Source organism: Vespa velutina, chromosome 16, assembly GCF_912470025.1.
Source record: "Vespa velutina chromosome 16, iVesVel2.1, whole genome shotgun sequence".
Classification (NCBI taxonomy): Eukaryota; Metazoa; Arthropoda; class Insecta; order Hymenoptera; family Vespidae; genus Vespa; species Vespa velutina.
Genome location: NC_062203.1, coordinates 4,315,591 through 4,329,813, shown reverse-complemented (window position 1 = coordinate 4,329,813; position 14,223 = coordinate 4,315,591). Strand labels below are relative to the sequence as shown.

At 29.7% G+C, this 14,223-nt stretch overlaps 2 protein-coding genes across 30 annotated transcripts in view; one reads left to right on the top strand and one right to left on the bottom strand.

The window, feature by feature from the left end:
* Positions 1-14,223, top strand: part of LOC124954800 — a 109,518-nt gene that overhangs the window by 45,843 nt on the left and 49,452 nt on the right. For 27 of the 29 annotated variants that reach the window (XM_047508270.1, XM_047508274.1, XM_047508275.1 and 24 more), the window contains 5 exons: positions 5,813-6,270; positions 8,311-8,337; positions 8,680-8,851; positions 9,377-9,587; positions 9,839-10,031. In XM_047508270.1, the coding sequence (XP_047364226.1) occupies positions 5,813-6,270; positions 8,311-8,337; positions 8,680-8,851; positions 9,377-9,587; positions 9,839-10,031 (1,061 nt within the window). The remainder of the gene's footprint in view (positions 1-5,812; positions 6,271-8,310; positions 8,338-8,679; positions 8,852-9,376; positions 9,588-9,838; positions 10,032-14,223) is intronic. The other 2 variants (XM_047508266.1, XM_047508269.1) reach the window with 2 other exon arrangements.
* The window catches only part of LOC124954805, an 11,706-nt gene continuing 6,894 nt past the window's right edge, over positions 9,412-14,223 (bottom strand). Inside the window, exons 5-8 of the mRNA XM_047508293.1 lie at positions 12,333-12,432; positions 11,676-11,890; positions 11,213-11,566; positions 9,412-11,113 (exon numbers count right to left, since the gene is read on the bottom strand). Of these exons, the coding sequence (XP_047364249.1) occupies positions 10,739-11,113; positions 11,213-11,566; positions 11,676-11,890; positions 12,333-12,432 (1,044 nt within the window). The 3' untranslated portion in view covers positions 9,412-10,738. The remainder of the gene's footprint in view (positions 11,114-11,212; positions 11,567-11,675; positions 11,891-12,332; positions 12,433-14,223) is intronic.

The window sequence follows — 14,223 nt, the reverse complement described above, 5'->3', positions numbered from 1 at the left end:
TGCTTTTTGGTACATTTTTTTTTTTTTTTGCAAAGTAGATTCGATGCATCCACTCGACATGACGTGTTTCACTCTTTCTCTTTCTCTCTCTTTCTCTCTCTCTCTCTCTCTCTCTCTCTCTCTCTCTCTCTCTCTCTCTCTCTCTCTCTCTCTCTGTCTCGAAATCGGATTTTTAAAAATTATCACACCTCCGACTTTACTTAATTCCTTTATCAAATTTGATCGATTTTTCGTAGTGTTAAAATATTCAAGGAAAATCTGAGAACAACGTTTACGAAGGAATAACAGATTGAAAGTTTATTGTCTCTAATTTTTCATTTTGTATTAATCATTATTTCTTTTTTTTTTTTTTTCTCTTTGCATATACTTAGAAAAATGTAAAAAATGTAGGCAAAATCTGACATTAATCCGTAACATTTGTAATAAAATATGTCGCCTAACGTAAAACTATCTATTCTAATATCTTCACGTATACTAATGGTTCCTAATAAATCCTTAATAGAAATGATCAGTAACGGAAGAGAGATGACACGAAGAAAAATCAATTCGATTAATTTTATAATTTATAATGAATTATAAAATCGTATTCGTTATCTAGAATGGGTCATCAAAAGTTCGTGGGTTACTAAATAAAAAAAAAAAAAAAAAAAAAACAAAAAGAAAAAACAAAAAAAAAAAAAAGAAGAAGAAAAGAAAACAAAAAAAAAACAAGAAGAAAAAAAAGAAAAAAATTGAAACGTAAAAAAAATGAATTACACTTTTTCACGTCGCTGTCGTTGCTAACTTTTGTTTCATATTATAAAACTACAGGCTTAAACACGTCAAAACTAGAAGCTCCAACGAAATTCTACATGGTGGTCCCGTAATCTCGTAAAATGATTAATTGATTTTAAAAATCACTTAGTAACTTTTTCCTCCTGTTCTCGTCCACTCTTTATCCTTTCTAAAATTTGACAAATGCATTAACCTATTAAGGCTTCATTTTAGGATCGATTTATCTTCATAATATCGATCTATGTCTTTATATATATATATATACGTATGCATGTATGCACGCATGATTCGATCACGATCACTATTACAATCACGATCACGATCACGATCACGATCATGATCACGATCACGATCAGGGTCGTTGGTTGTGTTGCGTACATCGAACCTAACCATGCTCTCTTCTAAGATTTCCTTAAGCGTTAGTGTAGAGAGAAAGAGAGAGAAAGAGAGAGAAAGAGAGAGAAAGAGAGAGAGAGAGAGAGAGAGAGACGATGATACTCCTTACGTCTATTTAAAGACGACCATTCCAAGAGGATACTCAATCCGTTCGAGAGCATGCATCGTTCATGTACTTAAGAACGGAACGTTCTGCGCAACAGTTTGTCCAGGATTTACTATCCCTCGAGATATCAACCTAATCGCGGACAGCTCGTTCAAGAATCGATCGGTTCGAAACGGCCATTGCCATCGTTATATTCCTCTCTCCGTTCCTCCCTCCTTCTATCTTTCTCTCTCACTCATTCTCAAGCAATCTATATCTCTCACTTCCCCTCTCTCTCTCTCTCTCTCTCTTTCAAGCAATTTATCTATCTCTCTATCTCTATCTATATCTCTGACTCTGTCTCATTCTCTCTCACTCTCTTTCACTCTCTCTCACTCTCTCTCTCTCTCTCTCTCTCTCTCTCTCTCTCTCTCTCTCTCTCTCTCTCTCACTCCCATCGTTATCGTTCGAATTTCCGACCGATAGATTAGATTTCTGACGCTAGCACGCGTTCACGGCTCTGAAAATAAACTTTACTCTCGCAGTACGCATCGTGCCCTCGTTCGGTCACCAGTCTGATTAAACGTTAACTATAATATAGTGCTATTTTCTACTTTGGTGTATTATACGAAATATTGTCGACGTTCACAAATTTCCTGAGGGTTCTTCGATTTTTCTTTCCTTTTTCTTTTTTTTTTTTTTTGTCGTCCATTGTTTTCCATTTACTTTTTCTTTTTCTGTTTTTCTTTTTCTGTTTTTCCTTTCCTTTTTTCCCTTTTTTTTTTTTTTTTTTTTTTTTTTTTTTAATCCCTTCTTTCCAACAACGGCGTATTTTCTATTGAACGAACATGCAAAAGAAAGAAATCATGCGAAAAAAGTTTTAGTGAAATAATTAATCGAAAGATAGTGTAAAATTTGATATCTTTTTATTTTGAAACTTTTCTAATCCCGACGACCGACATGTTCGTATTAAATAACTAAACTATGAGTTTTTAGTGAAACGACCGAACGATCAATTGAAAGGTAGTGGAATCTAATTTTCTTCTTGCTTTTTTTTTTTTTTTTTTTTTTTTTTTTTTTTTTTTTTTTGTACTTATTTTTTTACCGTTACTTTTCATTAAATCCGTATATAATTGCATTTTTGAATATATTGAAATATTGATTCAAAGGATGGCGTTTAAGTTGTGTTCAAACGTTGAACGATGTTACGTGATAAAGAGATTAATCGTACACGTAGAAATATTGAACGATATAAAAGATCGAGATAAAGAGAGAGAGAGAGAGAGAGAGAGAGAGAGAGAGAGAGAGAAAGTGGAAAAACGAGATAAAAATAAATTTTGTTGAATTTGGATAAGAGAGAAACGTTTTACTGAACGTTTATATTTACTATCACAATGACGAATGACTATTCCAGGGATATAGCGTATTTACTATCGAATTGACAGTAATATAAATAATATGTTGTCATAATAGAATCTTTTAAAGAAAAGAGAGAGAAAGAGAAGGGGAGAGAGAGAGAGAGAAAGTAAGAAAATTAAATAAAAGCATTATTAATTGCATATATAATCGATGTATTAATTTATTTAATTAGGTCATTAATTATAAAACTTTATTCATTAATCTATTCTTTTTCTTTTCGCGCGTTTTAGAAAAAAAAAATTCCAAAGTTATTAATGTTACCGTATAATTGATAACTATTATCACATAATATTATATTCTAATATAGACTAACGATATATTTTATTATTATAAAGTTGTGTATCCTATAATATAATAAACGATATAATTAAATATTGTTTAAGTTTTACATCGTTATATCATTATACCATTTATTTTATACAATATTTTTACTTATAACAAGTATAAGTTATACTATTTCGATTGTAAAAATGATTATGCTATTCAAATCAAGTCAAATTTATATGATGAATGAAATAATCAATTCAATGATAATAGAATAAAATTAAAATAAATAAAAAAAAAAATTAAAAAAAAAAAAAAAAAAAAAAAAAAATAAAAAAGAAAGAAAAAAATACATGTATGTATAAATATATAATACGTAATTCTAAACTTACAGAATTTCATACGCTATCATAAAATTAATTATAGTAGCATATGAATAATGTATGCTAATATATTTTTCTTTCTTTCTCTTTTTATCTTTATCAAACTAGTTCACTGTATAAATGGAAAAATAAAAAATGTATCGTATAATATATATATATATATATATATATATATATATATATATATATATACACGTCACCGTAGCTTTAAACGTTAGATTACTGACTAAATCATTCTACTTGAAATCCGCAAAGCACGCATAGGAGACTACGGTCCAGAGATACGTCGTACTTTGGCCAACGTTCTCTCTGGTGTACCAGAATTCGAGTCTCGTCATTAATTGGACGATAGACTCGACAACGTCATGCCGAGCAGAAGTTTCCTTCCTTCTCTGTCTCTCTCTCTCTCTCTCTCTCTCTCTCTCTCTCTCTCTCTCTTCTTCGTTAGCTCAGTAGCGAGCTAACTCTTCGGTCCCCTTTGACCATGTCGTTTGCGACAACCGACCTATTTCCGTGCACAAATTTTCAAGCTACGACAATTCGACGCTTTCTCATTTCTAATATATCTCTTTCTCTCTTTCTCTCTTTCTCTCTTTCTCTCTCTCTCTCTCTCTCTCTCTCTCATTTGACATTATCAGAGAAAAATCGCCCTATTAAAATAATAATCGCGTTTGGTTAGAATAATGAGAAAAGGAACGAAGAAAATAAAAGATAAGAATAGAAAAGAAAATTCTAAAGATCCGGATTCGTCAGATAATTGATATAAAATGAGAAAAATAAAATCGTATTACGAATAATTATTTACGCACGAATCGATAATGATTTTTTGTGTAACCTATTTTAGTTCTCTATAGTTATCAAAAAAAAAAAAAAAAAAAAAAAAAAAAAAAAAAAAAAAAAAAAAAAAAAAAAAAATGAATAAATCAAAAAGTAGATAAATAGAATTGTTCTTCATTATTTTGTGTTATCGTGTTAAAATAATTATTCCCTGAGGCTCGATCAAGGTTAATAGTAATTAAAGAAAATGGTTAAAAAGAAAAAAAAAAAAAATTGAAATCACATTCAATTTAAACGCTTAATAAATTAACGAATTTTAATGATTTATTGCTACCTAATTGAATCTAATCAAAAATGAAGAAAAAGAAAAAAAAATATCCAACGTATTTTATGGAAACAGAATTCTAATCATGTGGGTGCCTATTAGTAATCGAAAAAAAAAAAAAAAAAAAAAAAAAAAAAAAAAAAATTATACATACACATATCCAACAGACAAGTAGGATTATTTTTGGTGTTGAGAAGTAGCTCTGGAAGCTTTTCGCACCATTACCAACATATAACTATTTCCGGTTATTTTCATGCTAACGCATTACTCTATCTCGCTCTCTTTCTCCCTCCTCTCCCCCTCCCCCCTTTCTCTTTAGTATCGGTCAACATTCGTTCTAGTTTTAGAAAAAATAGATCGACAAACTATAATTCCTTTTGTGTCAGTCGCTTTTTAAAAAACTTCAGTACTATAAAAGCTTTTATACGATGTACTCTATAGAACGATGATGTCAGTTCTATGAATAACTGCAGGCTTGGCCAAATGTTCTTAGATGATTTTAAAAATCGTTTACTCATTCCGAAAACATTTTAAATTGACTTTTCCTTTTTTATATTTTCTTTTATTTTTTTTCTTTTTCTTATTTCTTTTTTTTTTTCAGATTACAAAATCTAGTTTGTAAAATAGCGCCTAAAAAACGTCGTGTAAAAGAGTAATTCGTTTTTCAAGAAAGCTTTCAAAAACTCTTCGATAATCCAGAAACTTTCTTTTTTTCCTTTTTTTTTTCATTTTTTTTCTTTTTTTTTTTTAATCCGTATTAAATTTATTTGTTATTTAATATTTTGCAAAAGAAATAAAACTCCCCTGAACGAAATTAATTATAAAAATCTGTGAAAAAGCGAAACGGCGGACATGTTGAGCTGTTACGTTAAAAAAGGAGAAAAAAAGAAAAAAGGAAGAAAATATCTCTGAAAATTAAAACGTACCGAAAAAATATATTTCAAATACATAAAAAAAAAAAAAAAAAAAAAAAAAAAAGGAAAAAAAATCACTCAACGAATATAAATTATTTTATTGGAACATAATTAAAGAGTGTATTAAAGAGAAATATTTTAATAAATTTGACAAATTCATTTGGTAATCTCTCTCTCTCTCTCTCTCTCTCTCTCTGTGTCTCTCTCTTTCTCACTCTCTGCAAAATAAAATTGCATTTACTGATGAATTAAACAGTTAACAAAAAAGAAAAAGAGAGAAATAATTCATTTTGAAAATTAAAACGTATCGTAAAAGTATATTCCGTAAAAGAAAAGAAAATAAAAGAGAAAAGAGCCCTTATGATAAGTACATAAGTATAAATAATATAAGTTTATAATAAGTAAAAAAGAAAAAAGAAAAAAGAACTGATAACGTTATATCGCATTAAGGAGAAATTGTCAATAAATTTTCCAGGTGGATCCGGCAGGGTGGAGGGTGAAGTCGGCTCGAACGAGCTTACTCTTACGCCGGGTAGACGGAGCATCGGCGGAGGTGGTGGAGGCGGCATCGGCGGCGGTAGCATCGGCGGCGGTAGCATCGGCGGCGGTGCTGGAGGCGGAGGAGTTGGAGGAGGAGGAGGTGGTGGTGGAGGAGGTGGCGGTGGAGGAGGTGTGGTTGGGATCGGTGGTGGAGTCGGTGGGGGTGGTGGTGTCGGAGGAAACGAAATCGGAGGTGGAAGGGTCGGTTCGGGTAGTGGTGGTGGTGGTGGTGGGAGTCGTTCGAGGGACGAGCCGAGAAGGCACACCCTTGGTGGCGATCATCAACCCTCTCTTCATCATCAGCAGTTCAACGCCGGGGGCCAACAGTTACACCCCCTTCATCCCCGTCACTTGCCGCCACCCCATAGCCAATACGGCACCATGGATCTCGAGGTGAATCTTTGTACACATAAATAGCATCGTGCATCTGTACTTCGACTCTCTATTTATTTATTTATTTATTTATTTATTTATTCATTTCTCTTTTATTTTTCTTTTCTTCTTCATTTTCCATCTATTCTATGTTCTTTCGTTTTTCTTTTTTATTTTTTTTTTCTTTCTTTCCTTCTTTCTTTTTTTGCACTCTTCGGTACGGCGAACACAAGTTGTTTTTTTTTCTCTCTTCCTTTCTTACTTTTCCTATTTTCTTTTTTCTTTTTTTAACCTTTTGCAACATAAAATTATTCTCATCGATATGGAGTACGTACCGTTTACATACATGTTTTATTTCAAAAGAATGTATTATTCAACTTATTATTATTATTATTATTATTATTATTATTATTATTATTATTATTATTATTATTATTATTATTATTGTTATTGTTATTATTATTATTATTATTATTATTATTATTATTATTACTAAATGTTGCTAATGTTTTGTAATGTAATATTATTATACGTGGATAAAAAATAATGTTGCATATATATATAAAAAATAATTATCTGTGAATATGTAGATAATATGTAATTCGTGTTAATTAACATTGGATGGAAGAATTTTACTCTAATCCTTTTTAGAAATAATCTAATAGTAAAATAATTAATTTGTAATATCATAATAATAATTGCACAATATTTAGTATGTTATAGTAGTTTAATATTACAAAAAATAGAAAATACGTATACATAAAAATGTTTAACTATCTACAATTATTATAATGATAGCAATAATAATAATATTAATAATAATAATAATAATAATAATAATAATAATAATAATAATATAAATAATCTAATTGAAATAATAATTCAAGATTTTCCCTCTGAATAATTTTTAAATGATTGATCGGATCAATTGAATAAATTGGAACGTAGCCGATGATGATCTCATGGTGCAAAAGGTTAAAAAAAAAAAAAGAACGAAAAAAGATACAAGAAATAATGATATATGTACATACTTCATATTATAACGGATTGAGGAAAGACGAAGGAGAGAGGCGCGTTTACGAGGTTGAACGATAAATATATATATATATATATATATATATATATATATATATATATATATGCACGAAGAAGGAAAGGAGGAGCCTAACTAAGGGAAGCAGTTAATTAACTATAGGCACACATACTCGCACACACGCATACACACATACATAATATCCTCGTTCTCATCTTTGTCACAAAAAAGAAACAAAATCTTCTCGTCTTTCCTTTGCGAATATTTCTCAGTTAAAAGAAACTCTCTCGTTTGCGCTAAGGAACCCGTATTTCATACGTACGTATAAATGTATTATTATTTATCTGTCCCATCTTTTAATCTTTTATATATATATATATATATATATATATATATATATATATAAGATTGATGAATGAATTCTTTCTTAATTACTCTATGAATTTTGTCTTAATTATCCTCTAACCAAATTTTCCCATTAAATTCATAATATTAATCCCCATGCTCGATCTTGTCTTGCCAACTTTATTATTTACAATAATATTTTTGTCAATTTTATCGAACTATCTTTTCTTTCTATATCTCTATTTGTCTCGGAAAGAAAAGAAATGGAAAAAGAAAAAAAGAATGTTTTTCGTAAGATTATATTTTTTATTATATAGGCTGAACCAAAAGTCCCTAGGTGTATTCGGAAAAGTATCAAAATAACTTTTTAAGAAATTAATTAGTCCCTTTTCCAAGACTTCTTAATGATTTTCTTCTCTTTTTCTCTATTTTGTAAACTTACAAATCCCTTAGATTAAAAAACTGCAAATCTTAAATATAATCCTACAAAGTGTTTTGAAAAATAATGATTAATTTTGTTCTTTTTTTTTCTTTTTCTTTTTTTTTTTTTTTTTTTTTTATCACCTGAAAGGACTTATTCGCATCTGACGATTTTTGATCCGTCTTATATTTTCTTTTTTTTTGTTACACTACTCTAACTGTTTCACTTGTATGTGTGTTTCCGTGTACTGCTGCCGCTACAGATGGGGACCAAGTCTCGCCAGAGAAAGGTAATTTTGTTGTTGTTATTGTTATTTTTTACCTTTTCTTTCTTTTTCTTTTTTTTTTTCTATTTTTCTTCTTTTTTTTTTTTTCTCGTTTAAATGTTCTTGATACGAATCGTCATTCCTTTTATTTCTTATTTTTTCTTTTTTACATTCGCACACAAGCATCTCTCCCAATGTGGCACGAGTTGCATGCGAGAATATTTGTTTATTACTTTTGGACTCTGTGTTATTTTCTTTATCGTTAAATAATTGATTAAGTTAATGATAAAAAAAAAAAAAAAGAAAATTAATAATCATGTTAATTTTCGTTTGGGATAATAATTTTTGATCGTTTGTCTCTTTCAGTCGCCTCTTCTGCGCGGTTACACGCCACCCTCGTCAACGATGCTATTCGACGATGATCCAGGCATCATGTCCGAAGTGGAGACCTCCAGTACTGGTTTTCGAAGGGGTGGAAAACAAAGAAGTAGCCTACCCGTTGTCCGAACTCCAAGTAAAACTTTGGAGCGACCATTAGGTAACTCACGACCCACGAGCATATAACTTATTATTATTATTATTATCATTATTATTATTCATTAATTTATTTTACTTTTAAATCATCATATGTAGATTCGTATATATATATGTATCAAGCATAGAAAAAAGTTAGGCGCGAATATGTTTTCCTTCTCAACGACATATATAATTTTTATTAATCCTTTGTCTAATCTAATCTTTTGTCTTGTTATTATGTAAAATTTTTTTAAAATTTAGATACAAAATAACAAATAATTATACTGACAATGGAATAAAATATAGAACTTATTGAAAGAATATATTGTACATAGACACAAAAAAAAAACCTCTTTCGTATATCCTGATACGAATGATTTTAGAATCGTCAAAATTTTTGATAATAATTTTTATAAAAAAAAAAAAAATAAAAATATTTAACACAGATGATACATAACATATCTACATAAGTGTGATATTTAAAATGTTTTTAATATCGGATCACTTTGATAAACGCTTTCACTGATAGAACGATTCGTTTCTGTTGACGATTCCCCAGGACTGGTGTTCCTACAGTACAGGAACGAGACGAAGAGGGCACTTCTCCCAAACGAAATAACCAGCATAGACACTGTAAAGGCTCTCTTCGTCAGAAGCTTTCCAAAACAGTTAACTATGGAATATCTCGACAGTCCACATGTAAAGGTTTACATACACGATAGTAATAAGAACGTCTTCTACGAGCTAGAAGATCACAGGTAAGGAATTAATTTATCCAAATTTTTTATCAAACTTTTTCTTATTCTTATTATTTGTTTATTTATTTATTTTTAATCAAATCCTATACACGTCATTATTAATTTTTGGATTCGTTCGTATCGATTTGACAATCTTTTCTTCTTCATAATCTGTTTCTTTTTTTTTTTTTTTTTTTTTTTTTTTTTTTTTTTTTATTTCATAAAAACAAATTCATAATACGTTATACGATTGATCCTATTTTAATTCGTAGGTTACATCTACGAGATATTAGGGATAGAAGCGTTTTAAAACTATTCGAAAGTGCCGATGGAGTCGCTGGAATGCCTGGTCCATTGGGTATACCAGGTGGTGGAGGATTGCCACCTCATTGGGAGGATCAAAGTTATTTCAGTGAGCCTGAATTCGACAGCGAGTATCAACATCAACATATTCACAAGAGCAAGGTAGGAGCTTTTCTTTTTTCCTTTGTCAAGGTATTTACTTTCTATTTTAATACAACTACGAGAACATCATTGTAGACGTTCAATTTTTGCAATCACGAAATACATAATATATATATGTATATACATACATATATATATATATATATATATATATATATATATATATATACGAAGAAAAGATTTTATCATCTTAAAAGATAATATTTGATCTCAAATTGTGTTTGAGATACGATGGACTCAAGTGAAATAAATCACTTTGTTAAATAGAATCAAACAAGTACATCTTTATCTCGAAAACTCTCGTTAAAGTTAAACTATTTGATTGTAATAAAAAAGAATAAAAGAAAAAGAAAAGAAAATAGATTATCATTATTTGTCTATATAATACTGCTTTCGAACGAGCTTTTTTTTTTTCTGCGATCTTGAAAATATGATCGAGATTAATATTCATTATGATTTCTCGTGAAGAATCTATATAGAGATAACTATATTTTGTGTGTATGTGTATGAGAGAGAGAGAGAAAGAGAGAAAGAGAGAGAGAGAGAGAGAGAGAGAGAGAGAGAGAGAGAGAGAGAGAAGTGAAATGAGATGAAATAAGATGAGATGAAATGATTGTCTTTTATCTATCAGCCATTCTTAGGCTTCGTGAAACCTTTAAGGGATATGATATTTAATTCTCTCAAGGAGAAGCCAGGAGAAGGATCGATTAAAAAGCTTTGCAGACCTGCACAGCAGGTATATAGAGAGCACCGGAGTAAACCTTTTTAGGTACGGATCTCCATCCCATGATCAAGGCTTTCTCAAAAGGTTCTTCGGCACAGCCATCGCAAATGTCCATAATCCTTTTAACTTCAGCCTCAGCTGGTTCTCTCTCGTCATCTTTGTTATCTTGCTTGACCGATTGAAGATCAAAACTGGCCAAACCAGACAAATAATCATTGTCCAATCCTTGAGGTACGGCATAATTCTCATCGAACAATAAACCATCTGGCAATTGCAGGATTCCTCTTTTCTTTTTCTCTGTACCATGTTTTTTCGACGTCTTTTCTGTATCGTCCTTAATCCTATCAATGAACTTCACCTAAAAATGCAAAAAGAAATTATATAATATGTATATATATATTAAAAATATGTATTCTCTTTTTTCGCTAATTTGTTAAATGAAAAAATTTCAACAGACTTTGTCATCGTCGTCATCGTCGTTGTTCTCAACAACAGTGGAGTTAGACGTCGTTGTTATTTTCGTATCAATCTTATCCCAAATATCTTCCCTCTTCGTTACAGTTTCCTCTCTTTTGAAAAGTTCGTGATAAGGACCGGTTGGTCTACTTAAAGGATTTCCGAATATTCCGGAATCTTGTTGTAAAGTTACTGGCAGTGTTGGTGACTGTGAAACAAATGGGATCACTGTTGAGAGACTTTCGAGATTGGCTGGTGGAAAGGGTTGTGGTGGTGGTTCCCTGGGTAATGCTGGATGACGCATGATCACTCCGTTTCGAATAATTTGCAATGTTGCACCCGGATTGATTTTCACCTAAACGTTAATGTCGTATTGGAAAAGAATATATATATATATAATAATTACAAACATACATTTTTTTTTTTTTTTTATTATCAATAATTGTTAGAATGATTAATATTACTTGGGGATTAATTTGACCTCCAGTTAAGAATGGACTAGGAGGTAAAGGCGGTCCTGTAACCGGTTGCCTTGTTATCGGCCTTGGTGTATTATTCGTAGTGTCGTGTTCGTAATGATGAGCGTGGTGATGTTTGTGATCTTTATGAGCCTTACCAGCTGTCAGAGCAACGCTGTACAATTGAACCATTGTTATTTCTCCTAACATACCACCCGATCCTGCATTTGTAAAAAAAAAAAAAAAGAAACAATTTTATTGGAAATATCATGATGAATATTAATCTATAATCTTTAGATTCTTTTTATTCGAGAAAATATGTAAATGTAACATGCTATATGTTAAATAAAATGCATAGATATATGTATGATAATTTGTTAAACAAGATTTTTATAATCAATAATTAATTATTATTAACTATTGTTTATTATATTAATTCCTTTGAAATAATATATCTCGATCTAAATATCATCCAATTATTATGTCAAAATTATGACGACAACGAAATTTATATAAATTAATAATGAATTATTAATGAGTACATTCGTATAATTAAATAGAATAAGAGAGACAGAAAAATGAGAACTGAAGGGAAAGACGGAGGGATATTATAAAATCGATTGATTTTGATTGTTGTTCTGTACCGTACATTTAATTACTCACCTGGAGGAGAACCTTCCCCTTCTAAAAAGCCACCACCCAACTGACGTTGTTCTTGACCTGATATCGCAATACCACCGCCCTTAATAACGTGACCTACCAACTGAAATGGTTGAAAAAAATTTATATAATTATCATTTATGACATTTCTTTTAATATCGATAATATTTTTAATACCCATAATATTTTAACAATTTAAACAAAAAAGTCCCGTAGGTGATATTAAAAATTATCTAGGAACTTTGCCTTCACCATTCACCCTATATACATTTATTTATAATAAATTACTTTATAATTTAAAAAGAGAGAAGTAAAGAAAGAGAAAGTTTATACATATACATATACATATACACACACATATATATATATATATATATATATATATATATATATTATTTGTATATATTATTTTTATATATTTATTTTTATCATTTCATATATATATATTGATAATGATATTATTATATCATTTTTGTATATATGTATTAAAGTCAATAAGAGTAATCGAAATAGAGTCAGAAACCTCGTTTTGCCTCAACATTGACCCACGATCGATATATGTCGTCGGTAATTTGTAATTTTCCAAAGGCCACTTTCTCTCGAGTGCATTCGTCACGCTGCACCGACTTTCAAGAACGAACCACTCGACTGAACGATAAGTCAAGAATCATTTCCAGGTGTGCCTTTACTTCCTTACAATGTATATATGTATGGAAGTTACAATGTATATATGTGATATAGTGTTATACTCACGCGATCGTTACTCTCCTCTCGAAAATCTTTCCATTTTCTTTTTCTAACGACAGCTACACCACGCCCACTTTCTATGCTTCTATAAAATCTGAATGTCGACAAAAAAGAACGGTCCTTGTCTACTCTCTCTCTCTCTTTCTCTCTCTCTCTCTCTCTCTCTCTCTCTCTCTCTCTCTCTGTCATTTTCAACAAAATTATCTTTGCTAACGAAAGAGTACAATAATAATAATAAAGAAATAATGATGATTAAAAACTCTAAACAATAGATTATTAATTATTGTGAATTATTTTATTTTTTTAACTTTACCAACAAAAGCATAATCAATGATATAATAATAATAATAATAATAATAATAATAATAATAATAATATATTATATTATATTAATATCAATAATAATTTATAATCATGATGATAAAAAGGATCATTTGAATTAAAAAGAAGTATCAATCCTTGTTTTATAATTTTTTTTTCTTTTCCTTTTTTCTTTTTTTTTTCTTTTTTTCTTTTTTTTTCTTTTTTTTTTTTTTGTAAAAAAAATGAACTTTGCTAATGGAATATCAGCAAGTGTAATAAAAAAGAAAAAAAAAAAGAAGAAACAATAATAATAATAATAAAAACGTTAATGCGAATTTCAAGTGCCTTTCACCGACCTCGAAAGGAAATGAATAAGTAAAAATTACATGATTCATTATATAATAGTATACTGTGCGTGAATAACATTCGATCTAATCACTTCCAGCATAAATATTCTGAAGCTTTTATTTTATCATCTAATACATATCTAATACATTTCTAATAGAAACATTCGATCTGAGCAAAGAAGAACATGAAAAATTCTAAACGATAATGATTGCAGCACAAAAAAAAAAGTAAATATAAGTGAGCAACATGTTTAATCTAAAAATTCATTAATGTATTGATCCAATTGATATATCCGAAATATATTGAATGATTTTTTAAACGAATGAAAAAATTTATTTGTAAGAAAAAAGAAAAGGAAAGGAAAGAAATAATCTAATATTTATATCCTAATTTAATTATCATGCATTAATAAATGTTAAATCAATTATTCAGTCTATCTCATCCAATTCGAATTAACGATTTGTTTAAGAGCGATATATTAATGATAATAAGTTAA